The sequence below is a fragment of the Carcharodon carcharias genome, chromosome 21 (assembly GCF_017639515.1).
Source record: "Carcharodon carcharias isolate sCarCar2 chromosome 21, sCarCar2.pri, whole genome shotgun sequence".
In the NCBI taxonomy this organism is placed as follows: domain Eukaryota; kingdom Metazoa; phylum Chordata; class Chondrichthyes; order Lamniformes; family Lamnidae; genus Carcharodon; species Carcharodon carcharias.
In genome coordinates, this window is record NC_054487.1 from 30,860,868 (window position 1) to 30,878,599 (window position 17,732).

General features: G+C 39.0%; 1 protein-coding gene across 10 annotated transcripts in view; it reads right to left on the reverse strand.

The window, feature by feature from the left end:
• LOC121293192 (serine/threonine-protein kinase WNK1-like) overlaps positions 1-17,732 on the reverse strand; it is a 209,452-nt gene that overhangs the window by 95,128 nt on the left and 96,592 nt on the right. For 6 of the 10 annotated variants that reach the window (XM_041215999.1, XM_041215995.1, XM_041215998.1 and 3 more), the window contains exons 5-11: positions 16,437-16,525; positions 15,191-15,410; positions 14,563-14,902; positions 8,523-8,692; positions 4,287-5,849; positions 398-505; positions 23-58 (exon numbers count right to left, since the gene is read on the reverse strand). In XM_041215999.1, coding sequence (XP_041071933.1) covers positions 23-58; positions 398-505; positions 4,287-5,849; positions 8,523-8,692; positions 14,563-14,902; positions 15,191-15,410; positions 16,437-16,525 — 2,526 coding nt within the window. The remainder of the gene's footprint in view (positions 1-22; positions 59-397; positions 506-4,286; positions 5,850-8,522; positions 8,693-14,562; positions 14,903-15,190; positions 15,411-16,436; positions 16,526-17,732) is intronic. The other 4 variants (XM_041215993.1, XM_041215992.1, XM_041216001.1 and 1 more) reach the window with 4 other exon arrangements.

A 17,732-nucleotide genomic window follows, 5' to 3' on the forward strand; every position in this document is an offset into this window, starting at 1 on the left:
AAAGAAGAATGAAATTCTCTACCTGTGGAAGATACGTTGGGGTGTAGTAACTGCCAAACTACAAGAAACAAACATAACAAAGTATGAGATACAGTACCAGCTGAAAGACAGTCCTATCAATCTAATTACAAACTGAAATTGGAGAAGCCAGGAGAAATATTTAATCAGAAAGAACAAAGCAAAAAGCCAGATAACCAAATTATCATTCATATTCACATTTGTGACTCCTGGAATTTCCCAGTTTGTTCTCAGCTATGAAAATGAAACAGGATTTTTTTGCCAACCACACGAGCAACTTGCCAATCTACCACTAGATTTTCTGAATAGTTGTATCTAGTACAAGACTCAATTGCAAATTTATCCTTACTTGCCACTCCTTGTAGCACTTTATTATTACCTTGTTTGATTGCTGTATGGACCCCGGTGGAGGTTGTGGGGATGCCTGCTGAGACGTCACAGTCAGAGGAAGACTGGTCGGAGGCGGCTGACTCTGCATTTGGACCTGCTTGATATTTAGACATCACAGAATTAATTCAAGGTACAAATATTATATAACCATCGCAGGGGAAGATACTGTCTCCTGAATTAAAGTTAATCAAGCAGTTTAAGTTAGGAGATAAATTAAAATGCAGGACCTCAAATGTAGTAATCTCAGGATTACTCCCAGTTCCACGTGCAAGAGCAGGAATAAGAGGATAAACCAAATGAACATGTGGCTAGAGGGATGGTGTAGCCGGGAGGGATTCAGATTCTTGAGGCACTGGGACCAGTTCTGGGGAAGGTGGGACCTGTACAAACTGGACAGGCTGCACCCAGGCAGAGCTGGGATCAGTATCCTTGCAGGGGCTTTTGCTAGTTCTGTTGGGGAGTATTTAAACTAGTGTGGCAGGGGGATGGGATCTCAGGAGTAGGATCAGATAAGTCAGATTCAGATCAGAAAAATGGAGACAGACGTTGTGATAGACATGGAGTTACAGAAGAAGCAAAGTTTACTAAGTGTCCAGCAAGAGAAATTGACGGGGTTAAGCTATTTATACTTCAATGCAAGGAGTATTACAAACAAGCTAGATGAGTTTAGGGCACAGGTAGACACATGGCAGCAGGATGTCATTGCTATAACGGAGACCTGGCTATAGGAGGGACAAAACTGGCAGCTTAATATCCCTGGTTATAGAGTCTTCAGACACGATGGAGTAGGAGGTAAAAAAGGAGGGGGTAGCACTAATGGTTAAAGAATCAATTCCAGTTGTGAGAAGGGATGATATACTAAATGGGTCAACAAACGAGGCTTTATGGATTGAGCTTAGAAATAAAAAAGGGGCAGTCACATTACTGGGAGGATACTACAGACTCCCAAATAGTGAAAGGGAGATAGAACAACAAATATGTTAGCAAATTTCTGCTTGTAAGAACAAGAGGGCAATAATAGTAGGAGACTTCAACTATCCTAATATCAACTGGGATTCAAACAATACAAGGGGCACTGAGGGAGAAAAATTCATGCAGCGTGTCCAGGAAAATTTTTTCAACCAATTAGTGACAAACCCAACGAGAGGAGATGCAATTCTAGACCTAGTCTTGGGGAATGAAAAGGGCAAGTGGGTGAAGTGACAGTTGGCGACCATATCGGGGGCAGTGATCACAATTCAGTTAGATTTAGCATTACCATGGAAAAGGACAGAGAAAAAGGCAGGAGTAAAAGTCTTGAACTGGGGGAAGGCAAATTTTGCAGAAATGAGAAGGGACTTGGCTGAGGTGGACTGGACAGCACTGCTGGAGGATAAAACAGTGGAAAACCAGTGGGAAGCACTAAAAAGCAAGATCCTAATTGTACAAAGTAGACATGTCCCCTACAAAAATAAGAGTGGTACTGCCAAATCTAGACCCCCCTTGTTGTCTAGAGGAATACAGGGGAAGATCAAACAGAAAAAGAAAGCCTACGAAAGGCACAAAGAACTAAGCTCTGCAGATAGCCTAGACGAATAAAGGAAGTGAAGGGACGAAGTACAAAAGGAAATAAGGAAATCAAAGAGAGGGCACGAAAAAAGATTGGCAAGTAAAGTTAAAGATAACCCAAAGATGTTTTACCAATACATTAATGCTAAAAGGTTAGTTAAGGGAAAAGTGGGACCTATCAGAGATGATGATGGAAACTTGTGTGTAGATGCAGAGGCCATGGGAAGGGTTTTGAATGAATATTTTGTCTCCGTATTTATAAAGGAAAGGGAGGATGTAGATATGGTAGTACAGGAGGAACACCGCGAGATATTGGATGGGATAGTCATAAAGAGAGAGGAAGTACTTGAAGGGTTGAAATCCTTGAAAGTTGATAAATCACCAGGGCCAGATGGATTGTTTCCGAGGCTGCTGAAGGAAGTCAGGGAGGAAACAGCAGATGCTCTGAGGATGATTTTCCAATCTTCACTAGATACAGGGGAGGTACCGGAGGACTGGAGAAATGCAAACGTAGTTCCGTTGTTTAAAAAGGGATCAAAGGAAATGCCAAATAATTATAGGCCAGTTAGTCTTATACATCGGTGGTGAGCAAATCAGTAGAATCAATCCTGAGAGATCGGATTAACTGTCATGTGGAAAGGCATGGACTTGTCAGGGATGGTCAGCATGGATTTGTTAAAGGAAGATCTTGCCTCACAAATTTGATTGAATTCGTTGAGGAAGTAACAAGGAGGGTTGAAGGTAGTTCAGTGGATGTTGTGTACATGGATTTTAGCAAGGCATTTGACAAGATCCCACATGGCAGATTGGTCAAGAAAGTAAAAGCCCATGGGATTCAGGGTAATGTGGCAAACTGGATAAAAGGTTGGCTTTGTAACAGGAAACAAAAGGTAATGGTCGATGGATGCCCTTGCGAATGGAAAGTTGTCTCAAGTGGTGTTCCACAGGGCTCGGTGTTGCGACCCTTGCTGTTTGTGTTATATATTAACGATTTGGACGTGAACGTGGGGGGCACGTTGGGAAATTTGCAGATGACACAAAGATTGGTGTAGAGGATAGCCATAATCTCCAAAACGATATATATGGGTTTGTGGAGTGGGCGTTAAATGGCAGGTGGATTTTAACATAGAGAAGTGTGAGGTCATACAGTTAGGGAGGTCAAACAGTTACAGGGATTACACAACAAATGGGAATATACTAACAGGAAGTGCAAGATCTTGGCGTACAAGTACACAGGTCCCTGAAGACAGCAGTTCAAGTAGACAAGGTTGTAAAGAAGGCATATGGAATGCTCTCCTTCATTGGCAGAGGTATAGAATATAAAAGTAAAGATATAATGTTGGAATTGTATAAAACACTGGTGAAGCCACAACTGGAGCAGTGTGTGCAGTTCTGGTCACCACATTACAGGAAGGACCTAATAGCTCTGGAGAGAGTGCAGAGGAGGTTTACAAGAATGTTGCCAGGGTTAGAAAAGTGTAGCTACGAGGAGAGATTGGATAAATTGGGGTTATCTTCCTTCGAACAAAGAAGGCTGAGAGGTGACTTGATTGAGGTGTACAAAATTATGAGGGGAATAGATAGAGTAGACAGGATAAAAAAGTTTCCCTTGGTGGAGAATTCTAGAACCAGGGACATAGATTCAAGATAAGTGGCTAAAGGTGTGGGGGAAAAGGAGGAAGAGCTTTTTTTTTTTTACACAGAGGGCAGTGGATGTCTGGAATTCGCTGCCCAAGTTGGTGGTAGAGGCAGAAACTCTAACTCTTTTAAGAAGTACCTGGATCTGCACCTTAAGTGCTGTAAGCTGCAGGGCTATGGACCGGGTGCAGGAAGGTGGGATTAGGAAGGGCACCTGGGTGTCCTCGGGCTGGCATGGACAAGATAGGCTGAATGGCCTCCTTCTGTGCTGTAACTTTTCTATGGTTCTAGGTCGGATGATTACATAGATTGGGGGGAGCTTTACTCTACACAAATTCTATGATTAAGTCAATTAAGTTTAAATAAAATCAAATACAATTTTAAATGGGAGCTATTATTGCTGAATAAGATAAGATATCCTCCTCACTAAGCTCAAAAAGTAGAAATAAATTGCTAAAATTTCAATATTTAATTGAACTGAATAATTTCTTTTAAATACTGCAGAACCTGTAGCATCTAAATTCAAAGCTTTTACTCAAAACAAAATGACTGATTTATGCAAGTCATGGAGCAATAAAAACTACTCCTAATTTGCAGGCTGCTATGCATTTTTTCCAGTGATCAGATTTGCCTTGTAAAAAAAATACTATACAGATTTCAGCAAAAGGCATGAACACCTGAAACTCAAGTACCAAAGGTAGACTCTGCCCATCTGCAGAACTGTGATCCAGTGGCAAGTTCTGCTGGGATGAAACAAGATGGGGCCAGGATCCTTCCATGACTTGGAGATACAAGCCAGCTGTCCCTGTAGTTGCCGGAAAGGGCTCAGTGTTGGTCGGCATTAACGTGGGTGGTTGTGCAGCTAGTGATACAGGCACACCTTGCAATGTTTCATAATGTATGCCAAGCTTTGGCAAAACCTGTTGCTGCTCATAATACAATGATAAACCAGGGCACGGAGCCAGGAAACCCAAAGGTGGTGGTGACTGGAACTCTCTGGTCTCAGAGGAAGTTGACTGACCAGAATCACTTGAACACTGTGGACTAAGGTTCTGAGGAAGTTCTTGTGACATTGGCTGCTTGCTCCGCTGGAAGTCGCCTGGCAGTACCACAGTATCAGAACTAAAATAAACCACCTGTTCTTCAGTCACTGGCTGAAGCCTGCTGTACGTTCCAGTCCCTTGAGTGTCCTCTAAGCTTAGATCCATTGAAGCCCGCCGATTTCTATAAATTCTGTGAGTTAATGGTGGAACAGGAACGTGGCTGCCATTACTTTCCACCTGTATTGGGGGAACTTGAAACTCAAAGATCGACCCAGTTCTGCCCTCATTTGCCTGTGAAAGAATCGGTGGTGCAGAGTGTGGGGCAGTCAAATGCTGAATGGTTAGCATTGTATTCATAGTTTCAACAGTATTTCTTGTGAAAACACTGGTCAGCGCAGGTTCACTTTGAGCGTCTTTATCTTCCTTCATGGGTAGAAGCACTTTACTTGTCAGTGGAAATACTGCGAGTGGCTCTCCAATTTTCCAATGTTGTCCATGCTTTTGCATCATGTCCTGTGACAGCTGAAGATGAGAAGCTAAGTTTGAAACTTGAGCTGGTACTGTATGAGAAGCCATCTGCACCATTTGTGGCATTTGACCCATCAGGTTTTGTACTGGGCAGGGCAAAAAATTTTGACCACTCAGGGATTCCTCACAACTCAAGGGCTGGGAATAAATCTGTTGCTGCTGTACGTTTACTTCTGTTGGAATTCGATGCAAAGGAAGTGTACAAGATGGAAGGTCATTGTAAATTACAGCCTCATATGGATCCTGGAAAGTTTGCTGTAACTGCACACAACATGGATACATGGTTGGATGATACAAAAGTGGCATTTCCTCAAACTGACCCAATCTTGACTTGTTTTCAACAAAAGCATGAATTTGTTCTGGTTGCACCTGACCTTCAATGTGAATTGGTTCACTGGCAGATCTATGAGTAACCAAGCCCTTAATGGTTGAGTTTTCAGCATTCCAATTTGTAAAATCACCAGCAGAAAGAATATTCTGGCCTATGGTCCTCAGTATCGGCTGAAAATGGTGAGTGTGAGCTTCCAGGATGGAAGTACTTTTGCGGCGTTGAGAATTATCAACTTTCAGAGAAAAACTTGGTGGTGGAGAAAAAGAAAATGGTCTTTCAGGAATAGATGGATATGAAACGGTCTCTGGTTGTGATGGAACTCCCCCACAAGGATGCACTAGAGATGGGGGCTGCTTTAACATGAAGACAAAAATCTCAAATCAGAGTCGAGAAAATTAAAAAAATCATCACAAAATGAGCTTTTTGCTTGAATTTCTCTAAGAATTACATCACAGAACAACAATAGCAAAAGTATCCGACAAACACAGAAGACACTTAAAAGAACTGAATGAATGCATTAAACACAACTGTGGGCATAAGTTTTACATTAAGGTGCAGCATATAGATTCCATCTTAAAAGGCGCTGCATGTGGGAGGGATTTATTTCTTGCAGGTTCGCATCTAAAACTGGTTGCTATAAGTACTATATATTAAAGATCTGATCCAATTTTAAGTGTTGCCCCCATAAAGAGGACAACTGATTGAGCTTTTTCACCCAACTTAACAGAATGAAAAGACTCATCATTCTCCATGTAATTATGTCCTTATTTCAATGTCTAGCAGTACCAGTAGGACTTCATAGAAAGGAATTAAAATCTGTTCCTATCCAAAGGTATCCTTTGCTAACAAGCTTTTTATGCTGCCAGGTGAATCATACGCATTTAGGCCAAAAATGACAAGTCTTTATGGATTAGGCCAAGCCTTTATCTTTATTACATATTAACCACTGATGCCATTCAAAATATTACATTTCAGACACCATAATCTATATAAACTGTATTTTTTAGCAGCCAATTATTTGACCACAAAAGTTTTGAAAATAGAAATCAGTATATGGCTCCAGAAGGAAATATTTCCTACTCACAATTATGTGATTCTCTAAATTTTATGACGACTTTGCTCAGGGTCACAGTAGTGTTACAAGTAATATTGCTTATTCCAAGAGGTAGATATTGCTCCAGGTAGTTTGTATAAAGAGAATGATAAAACTGTAAAATTTTACAAGATTATATATTTTTCCTCTTTTAATTCTGCCCATATGGATGCACCATTTAATAATTAAATCGAATTGTGAATGCAAAAGTACATTTCAATTTCATAAGCTTGCCTCCACGTCCCACTTCAAAAAGCAGAATTGGTAGTTGAAACTCAAACAAGTAGTATAACTTGAGCTAAATCTCGTCTTAATCGTAAAACTTAGTGCCCAGAATACTTTGTATTTAATGACAACTTATCCTCATGAGTCACATACAACATACAGGGTTGAAACTAATACACGGAAGGCTGGAGCGGCGCAGTTTGCGTGGAGGAGCTGAGTGCATAGGAAGGACGCTTTCCAGTGCTTTTGACAGTTTTTCTGCAAAGGTTTCTTCAGGGATAGTCCGAACATGTGGGGAGAGAGGTGCAGAGAGAACCGGTGGCGGAGTGGAGGACAGTCTAGGAATGTAGGGTGAATCAGGGATGGCAGAAAGGTAGGGAACACATACAGACATGCTACGACCTCGTCGAAGCTAAAAAAAATGAAGAAAAAATAAAGAAAGGAATAAATAACACTTATCAACTGACCCACAGTAAACTGGATGTCAACATATACACACAAGACGAACTCAGTTGTTTGTGGTAGCAATCATCATGGCATTTTGTAAGTGAGTGCTCCAAGGAAATGAAAGAGGGTGTTTTGCACTACAACATGATGCAAGTTCCCTTCAACTTGAAAAAAATAAAAAATGAAAAATGAGTTGACTGGAACTTGAAGTCCATGTACTTACAAAAGTTTAGATGCACAGGATATATGGAGGCAGCCATTATGGCTGCTGGGTTCAAATTAACTGGTTAGAATTAGCACTATGCAAGTCTCAACCAGGTATACAAACATTGATCCTACAGATGTTACTATTATGTTTACTACTGGTCAGTATTAGATCATATCCAAGAGTGCTCAAAATGAGAAAAAGATCCAATGTACACTTCTTGGATAGAAGAATAAAGTTCTGCAAGCAGCCTGCAAACTCTGTATGACTACCAATAAAGGTGCATTTCAAAATAAAAAAATGCAAGGGTTACAGGGTGAATTACAATTTGCATGATGGATGGATGGATGAAAGGTATATGCATATGAGCAGGATTGATATCAATAAAATGTCATGTGCTTCAGTCAATGATGCATTAAAACCAATCAACATGTCAGAAGCATGTCATATTTTCAGCAATAAAGTAAAGCTCCACACCATCAGGCTTACAGGCACCTTTTGTCTTTCACAACATATATTGAAAGATGGGTATTTTTGTATGTATCATGTTCTGACGTTGTGATTTGACCAATTCTCTGCAACATTACTCTTCTAGGATTTTGAACCAATACAGGACATCACAATTACCACTGAGAGTAATTTACCCTTGAACATTACCACTAGTGCCTTTGGTGTTAGTGTGCAAGCTTCAACCTCAAAAATAATGCAGCAAGTATCAGTGAGAATAATAAACTCTAGCTATGATTATGAAAAATAACTTTATATCAGACAAATGCAAGAAAAACACTCAATAGCACCTTTGCCAGTGTACAAGCTGATGGTGGCAACTATTTGAAGTAGTTTCTAATTTAACAGAATTACTTGTAAATTAGTTATATTGTAAAATGACATACAAATAAAGATAGAAGGAACGATAAGTATTTAGAAACAACCAAGGCTCTTCAAACTATGTTATAGATATTTAATAAATTTTTAAAATCTCAAACAGCTTCCTGAGTCAGTTTCATGGATTTACAAATCCTGTTTACAAAAGAGCATCCAACCCAATATACTTACCCCTGCAGGATGCTGATGGCCACCAAGTTGCTGTGATGTTGTCTGGGCATTTGGAGGGGCCTGGCTTGATGAAATATGCTGTTCTTGAGCAGAACCATAGGAAACAGTTTGACTGCCGTAAGAATCCGAAAACCCAGATGAACTCTGGCCACTGTCAAATGTGCCATCAGCTAAACAAAAAAAAAAGCTATCAAAATTTAACTTCCAAAATGTTATATTGTAAAAATAATGCACACGATTTAATAAAATGGCGCTTTGTTTTTTTAAGCATTGCTAGCGGATGAACCCCAATTTGCAACCTGGGTTAGATCGCAGCTTTGGATTTGAATTACTGATTTGAAATCATGATATCAAGGCATCAAGAACAAAAATTTATCAAAAACAAATTAATGAAATCTAATCATATTTATCAACAAGCAGAGTGTTATTGATCTTTGGTTTTAATGTGCTAGCATTCCTTTCAGCGCTCAGATTCATCTCAGGGTTAAACTATGAATACCCAGTCCATTCTACTTGCATACAACAATGGACTTCAATTGTACTTGGAAACTATTATTTTTTCATCACATTACTGCTCGGGTTTTGAACTGAAGCCACTGGAATAATGTTGACGAAACAACTTAGAAAACTATACCCCTCGCAGGTTTCAAAATGATAATAAATTCACAATATTAACACGAGGGTTCTTTTACCCATAGGTTCTCATTACCCATAGGGCTCTAACATTGACAACACTCGTCAATGGTCTTATAACATCCATGTCCTAACGCACATTCAACTTTTGGGGAAAAAAAAATCAGTAAGATAATTGCAGTTGTAAACTACCAAGTATACCAAAACACCTTATTGAATATGCAGGGATTTGCTATAATCACACTACATTTACCTTCCCCATCCACAACCTGCTGTATGTTAGCAACAAATCTGCTTCTCTCATGTTCCTTTTGGGCTGTAACTTAAAACCTGATGATCTCAATCCTGAACTTTATTTTTTTAATTATTTAAAGAAAATCATGCTTTGCTTTCTGATAATTCTAAGTTGTGCATGATCAAGAATGAACATCAAGCTGCCTATTAGTAAAAAAGGACAGCTGATCATTTATGACATACTACTTAACATTAACTATATTATTTTAAGTGGCGTCTCTTTGAAAGTTTAACCTTCACATACAAGAAAGGTTTGCTGTCACCTACAGGTAAAGATAAAAAATTCTCTAAGGTCTTTCCAATTGAGAAATTTATTACAGACCAGAAAGCAAAAAGTTTGTACGTGGAAGTTGCACGTTTTGCTCCTAAATTGCTGTTGTGCCTATCTATCCTGCTGCAAAGTACATTGCGGAACAATGTAGAAGCCCAAATTGACTTGTTTTCATGTGAAAAACCATTAACCTGGTATGGCAAATGTCTTATTTTAAGTACAAGGCCAAGACTTAGCAGAGCAAGAAAAGTGCAACTTCCTGCAAATAGAAAAAAGTGTGAGGCAAGAGATAAAAGTTTGATATTTTCTCACATTTAGAAATAAAAATTATAACTCTGATGCACTAAACATATGCCAAATCCAGCACCATGCAGCACATTAATCCTTTGTGTCAAAAAGAGAGCTTTGAAAGTAATAGCTTAAAATAAGAAACAAAGATAATGCAAGCCCTTGTGTTTCCAAGACTTCAGACATAAGTTTACTTAAACCCAAATTCAAACCTTACAAGTTGTTGTGTATTTTATCTTCCAAGTTCCTCTTCACAATGAGGGTTAAGTTGAGGTAGTGACCAATTTGCAATAGGCACATTCTAGAATGAAGCAAACTAAGTGGCTTACAGGTGGAGTGTTTTTCATATCTTGGTGATTGAGTCTGGACTGCTTTCAGCTGTTTTTCCAATCAGACAAGAGATGGGACAGTTGGGAGCTACAGTCCATAAGACCTCACAAGACAAATGTTACCTCCTTAATAATGTTGACTTCTTAGATAATATTACAACTGCCTCAGAAGAAATCTGGTCACAGCAAAATTTAGGTACTACTGAATTGCACTCAGTGAGTTTTGAATTGAAATCAACTTTAGAACCACAAAGTACTCAAGCAGTAAATAAAGTGCACCTTCAATTGTCAGGATGCAGTCTCAACTGTAGATCCTAATCACATTCTGGATCTCAGACAAATCAATCTCATTAAAAGGCAAAGTAGCTTAATCAGATGTCTGTGATGCCCTTTAAGCTATTCTGATAGACAGCTGTCCAGATACATTTGGGAACAAGCTCCAAGAAGTATTCAAAGAAAGATAGCTCCTAGAACTTGGTCAAGGGTCAATGGGAAACAACAAAATTCTCAGCAACCATACTGTTCAACATGATGCCTTATGCTACTGCATGCAACAATATCCATGCAAATTGTTTAAATGGTTTAATAGCTTTAGAAAAAGTTCTACATCAGATTGGGCATTGTCCTTGACTACCACAGATGTACATGCAGACTGTACTAATCGGTGCTTCATATTTGAATTTCATAATAAGCTTGGCACAAAGTCATTCAATTGCAGGGAGCTTTTCCCAACTTAGTGTCTTTCTGTAGGAGCGGACAATTAGTCCACAACTGACTTGTTTTAATGTGTTAACACCATATATAAGCAAACAGAAAAGTTAACTACAGGCAATTTAAATAAGGTCTTTACCAAGGCTGCAGGAACTCGAGTCTTACCAATATGATGCTTTTCCAGCATTGGTAATACAATACAAAGGAGGGATGGGTGCTAGATTCCAAGGAATATCATGTGTTGAACAAAAAACATGGACAACAAACAGCTGCCAAAAATAGGGAGTTTAATTTATAATTTTGGGATGAGGATGTTCTGCTTCCACTTCCTAACATTCATAATCCCCTATGATGCAAGTGATTTGAGAATTCTTCGCAGTGGTAAGTACGTAGAATTTCATTAGAAGGGAATAATGTTAAAGCAAATGGGTTTAGACATCTATTTTTCTTAATTTGTTTTTTATCTTCTGGCAATTGGGTTCTTATGAGCCTTTGTGCCCAGCCTTCGAAAAGAGGTGCAGTGAAAACTAAAGGAATAAAACTGGCACAAAGGCTCCACCCAATGGCTGAGAGTTTACTTAGTAAACAACTGAGCATTTAGTTTATGAAGTTCCAGGTTTGATCCCCAGTCTATGCTGAGTTATTTCAGCAATGACAATGGTAAGGGAACTATGATTGACCTCAGCACAACTGTGTGAAGGGGGTGGAGGGTTGGTGGGAAGAAATCACTGGTGTCCTGTTTCTGGATGATGTCCAACAACCCCTGTTGGAAGTACAGGTGGGATTCTCAGGTGAGAAAAGGACAGTCTTCTTTATCAGAGAGCAATTCAAATGTGGAACTTGCTATCACAAGTGGTTAAGGTGAATAGCATGGACACGTTTAAGTTAGATAAGTACAAGGAGGAATAGTTTATACTGTTGGGCTTCAATGAAGTAGAATGGAAGGAGGCGTTTGGAGTATATATACTGGCACAGACCAGCTGGGCTGAATGACATGTTTCTCTGCTGTAAATTTTGTGGGGTTTTTTGCCCCAGTACCATTATTACCATCAACACATTTGCCTATGGAAATCTTCAAATGTAAGGAGTTTAGAAGAGAAAGGATTCCAGGCAGACCAGGCTTCATGGATATCCTGCAAACATTGATAAACATACTTGGCTTTGCCAGGCAGATGGTCCAAGTGGAGGCTTTTAATACCAGAGGAAGATGGGACAACAGATCTAATGACACAATTAATTATAATGTATGCTTCCTTCAAAGTAATTATCTTCCATGGCACTGCCTGAAAGGCAGCATGCCAGGATGATCAGGCTCTGTGCTCTAAGCTGTACCTATCAAAATGATAATCATAGCTGCAGGCCCTGGCACCCCTATACGGCAATAAGTCGAGAACTGTCCTCACAGGATTCAGGTAATCAGAGTGCCAGATATAGAGCTGTGCTATATGCTGCAAGTACACCTGCAACTATCATACAGTATAGAACTGGCACAGCCAGTAACAGTAATGTCCAGCAACAACACAGATCTTGGATCCACATTCTCCTAGATATGCTATGATGCAAACCTAGAGGGTTGAACTGAGTGACACAGGGGGCCAATGCTTCCCACAACCATCTTACTTATGCAGCAACTCCACTTAAGTAGCCAAATAACAGCTGCAAGCTGGTTTATTCTGTCACTTTCCAGCAGACACATACCTGCAACTTGGGTTTCCTGCCCTTTCACTTTTACCTACACTTCTTAATTGCCGCCTCCTTCAGCTTCAACAAATTGACAAGTAAATGGAGCTGCCTTCCAAGCCTTCCCAAAAGCTTTCAAAATGTATGCCCCCTATTCTAACAGTCCATTTTAATTGTCCTTACCCCTTTAAATTTCACTTATTGTACATACAATTTTCTGCTTCGAGTGGTTCTGCACACCTACACATATCAAATTTGCATCTAAAGCTATGTTAACTGACAAAGTCTGGAATACTGATTTCAACAGCACACTTCATTTAATCCCGTAAAACCCACTCAATCATTTCAATCTAAAGTGCACCAGCATTGTAAATTTAGGCAATGACATTGAAATTGAGGTTATTTGCAAGTTCGGAATGAATGATTGAGCTGAAAAACATTGAAAACACACCTCTCTCAGCGTGGCTGAGTAGCTGAGCTGTTTTCTCATATTGGGTTTGTGTGGGTTAGTCAACAGCAAATGGAAAGGACCCAAAATCCAATCCCAATTGGTGCTGAGATCTTAGAAATCAGTACTGAAAATTTTTTTTGTGTGGGCATGAGGAGTGAAATAAACAGAAAGAGGAGTAGTGCTATCTTGTACACAAAGTGGATATGTTGTGAAAAGCTTCCTGTGGTTCAAGTAGTGAGAGATCATTTAGAAAATCTTTCTAAGAGGAGGATTCTTTTCTCTTCTGTAGGAGAGTGCGCATGAATGATTTGAAAAAAGTTTTTATGAATCAGTGTTGGTCAGGACAGAAATTGAGATTGCTCTTAACTCTGATCCAGTGCAGATGCTAAAGCATTAATAAAAGACTGACCAGACTACAAAACTGTAGATTAAAAATTCAAATATCAGGAAAAACAAGACTTGATAAATATATACAACAGAAATTCACTATTTTACATAGTTTAAAAAATCTTTGTATGTGAAATATGTTCCTATATATGTGTGTGGACAACATCCTCGACTCATGAAGAGGAAAAAAACATTTCAGTGAGACTTTGGAACAGACTGGAAGACAGGTTAAAAAGCAAGCGATTTCTTAAATGTTAGTACCTCGATGATTACACGACAAAAAAAGTCCTACAAAAATTTATTTAACATAATGTCTCTTTCATATCTCTTTACTTTCACTCGCAAGCTAAATACCTCTTACTCTTTTACTGCCTCTTGCAACAAGAAAATTAAGATCAGGAGTTCTCCACGTGGCAAAGAGCACAAACTTTTCGTAAAATAGCACCTCATCTTTTGACTAGACTGGACTCAACATTGAGTTTAACGATTTCAGGTCATAACTCTAACCCATGCCTTTTTTTTTTTAAGGAGAGAAATTGTTGGTAATGAAGCTGCTTTTCCCATCTACAGGATATATATTTAATTTTCTTTGCTTGTCTTGTTACCATCTCCTTCGCCTTGCATCCCTTTTACCATTCAACCCATCGTTTCACAGACCTTCCCTTTTGTTCTTTCCTGCCCCCCCACCCTTTCCCTGCCTTGCTTAAAAACTGCTGCATCTCTAAATTCTGACAAAGAATCATCAACCTGAAATGTTAATTTTTCCTCTTTCCACAGATGCTTGCTATTGCGTATTTCCAGCATTTTCTGTTATTATTTGTATCCAACTATCTGGATAAAGTCATTAATGATGTTACCTGGCAGAGACAGTGACAATTCTTTCATCAAGGAAATAAAATTCAACAAGGCAGATTTCTCAATATTGCACAGTTTTTATACAGAGTCCAAATTTCTTTTTGAGACAGCTTTTCCCAAGGCTTAATAGAAACAACGTACATGTAACAGAGTTTCCAGCTGGCTGATACTGCAATCGATGTTGATCTGCTTCAGGCTCTTCAGGTTCTACTTGAGTTGGTAGGGTGGCAGGAAGGGCAGAAGGAACTGCTGTGGTAGGCAACTGGGAAAGATGCCCTCCTCCAGTTTGAGAGATACTGGCTCCTTGCTGAGCTTTCTGCTGCTGCAGCTGATCATGCTTCTTCTGCTGCTCCTCCAGCTTCTCTTGTTTTTCTCTAACCAACTGTCGTTGCTCTCGCTTCCGTTTGATCAGAGACACACGATCTTTAATGGCTTTTGCCATAGTTTTGTGATCTCCTTCGGATACAAATCCAGATTCCACCTACATAAAGCACAGTACCACACCAAGTCAAAATATGTAAAGCTACCACATTTTCCATTCAAAGAAAATTGAGATAGAAAGCCTTGACTGAAGATAGATTTGTTTTTGGTATACTTCTCGGTACAAGTTACTCACCTTGCACAGGAATGGTTTATAGGTAAATTATTTCACTTTACTGGTGAGCAATGACAGTTAAATGTTGCAGTGTAAGTCACAATTTTTTGTGTGAGCTGCAGTCACAAATATCCTAGCACAAAATTTCGGTTTATAATTAACACAATGACTTACCATTTCCTGAGCCACATCCTCCGGAACATCTCTTTCCAAGTCAAATGAGAATTCTATGGCTTCATTATCCTTATACTTTCCTTTAAGTTTCTTTATGTCTTCAATCCGTAGCCAAAGCTTAATTGCAAGCTTTTCTCCATCATCTTCTTCTGCCAACTCTACACGAACACCAGTATCTTCCTGAAAGAAGGCATGGCTCAAAAGGTCCTTAATTGCATACCTACAAGCAAATTTGAACACAAAATATGAATAAAGTTTTTATTGTACTCATAAAACTAACTGATGTTGGTGTTGCGGAAAATGAACTCTGCCTATTTCAAGCAGCCAGCAAAAAAATCAAGCAAATGCATATCAGGTCTAGCATAACCTGATGCAGAGTAAAACTCCTTCTAGTCGCCAATCTTAGTTTAGGAGCCTTTTCTGCACTTGGGTAGGTTAAAATCTGCGACCTTGATGTCAAATGTTTTCCAAATAATTAACATTAAAAAATTACCTTCACAACTGCTTATACAAATTCTTTTCTGGAATTCCTATTCCCCACCTAAACTTTTCTTCCTTTAGATCCTGAACCTGAATGCAGCACACCACCACCTTCTCAAAAGTCAAAAGTAATTAGGATAGGCAATCAATGCTGTCCAAGCCAGCAACACCCACATCCCATGAACGAGTGTTAAAAAAAAACACTTTATGTCATGCCCTCATTACATTCAGCATCCATCTACTTCTCACCTGTCGAAGGTTGTCCTTCCTTCTACCTACGCCTCAAAAGTCCACTACAATGACCCAATTTAAAGTTAACCTACTCTTGAAACTCTACTTACATTCCTTGTTTTCCAAACATGGTTTGATTCACTTTTGATTTCATAACCCACCATGCCCCCTTACAATTATTTTGAAAGCAGCACCATAATTCAGTGTGGAGCCTCCCAAGGAATACTAAGATTGCTCCAGACAGTGGGTAATGACAGCACCCACTGTGCTGCATGCTATTCTGCTTGAATGCAAATGCCGCTGGTGGGCTGGCAAACAAATTTCACAGCATAAGACTGAAACTGGAATGAATCCTATCCGAACCTAACTCTGTGACTTGTGAATTTGTGATTTTTCCCTGGCAATACATAACTGCTTTTGGAAAATAATTACAATCTCTTCAGAATGCTAACTTATATGCAATTACAAAAATTCAGATATGCAATGCAACTTTTAAATCCCACATCACTTCAACAACAGCTGTCAAGACATTCACCGTTCATCTTTATTCTGGCGGATACATCCTTCGATTATTTCTTTAACTTCAGGGATCGCTACCTTGTCAAAGCTGGCTGGTTTTACCCCCTAAGGAACAAAAGGAAATAATACATTCAACACAAATATGAAAATCTGAAACAAAGATAGAAAATGTTTGATGCACATCAGATCAAGTCAAGCTAAAACACAAATATAGATTAATTTTGGATGCAAACTTTCACCGCAACCCGATTTAACCCAAAACGTTATCCGAGGTCTTGCCAATGTTGACTTGACCAGATATGCACTTACAGAAATTTTTTTTCTAAAAGAAAATGATCCATGCCCTTCAATTAGATAATTACAACAAAGCTATTTCCTAAACATCTTTCTTTATGCAAATATATCAAATGGTCAGGTAAGAATAACTTTGCCAATAATGGTAATATTTGTTGTTTGGAGTATATTTGAAGCTCATTATTAAAAATTTTAAAATTGGGCAGTACTGGAACAGAAAACTAGAATTGTACCAAAGGAGTGGAAGGCAATTAGTGTGATATCCTTGTTCAAAAAAGTTAAGGATAATCAAGGCTATTATAGATGAGTTAACCTCAGTAGTGAGGAAAACTGCACCTGAGGGAAAACATGAGTGAACATTGAAAGGTTGCACACTGCAAGTTCAGCATCAGTGCAATGTAACTTATAGCATAAATCAGAAAAACGTAGAGCGCAAAAAGGAACTGCACAGATAAGGGGTGAATGCTGGACAACATTGATAAATACGAAACATTATATCCTCCTTCTCTTTCTACCAGAATTATTTTTTAATTTATTAGAATAAGTACAGGAATATGCATCAAAATACAGGATTTTGATCCTCTGTGAATGAAATACTCTTATAAACAAATTGTTTTACAAAACTGTTTTGTATGGCTCAACAAGATGGTAATATACAGCCTCATTAAACAGACGGTGGCATACTCCAGACAGGGATTCAAAACCAGCTGAATTGATGGATGAAAAGCTTATTCACTGTTAGCTCGAGGGATGTGCTATACACAGGTACAGTGCACAAATGACCATTAATGGTCACTCTTACTCAGGTAAGAAAGATGATAACTGCGGCAATTTTAAAAGTTTCATGGTAGGGTCTGCTCTATCAGGTTTGGGCTTGAAGTTGTTTGAGAAGCAACTCAACATTTTTGGACTGCCTGATTTAAAAAATGTTTATCAGGCCCATTTTAACAGTATTGACTCTAAATTGGAGTTCTCTTTTATGATCTCAACCTGCTGCCTTTTCTTCATCACTCACTTA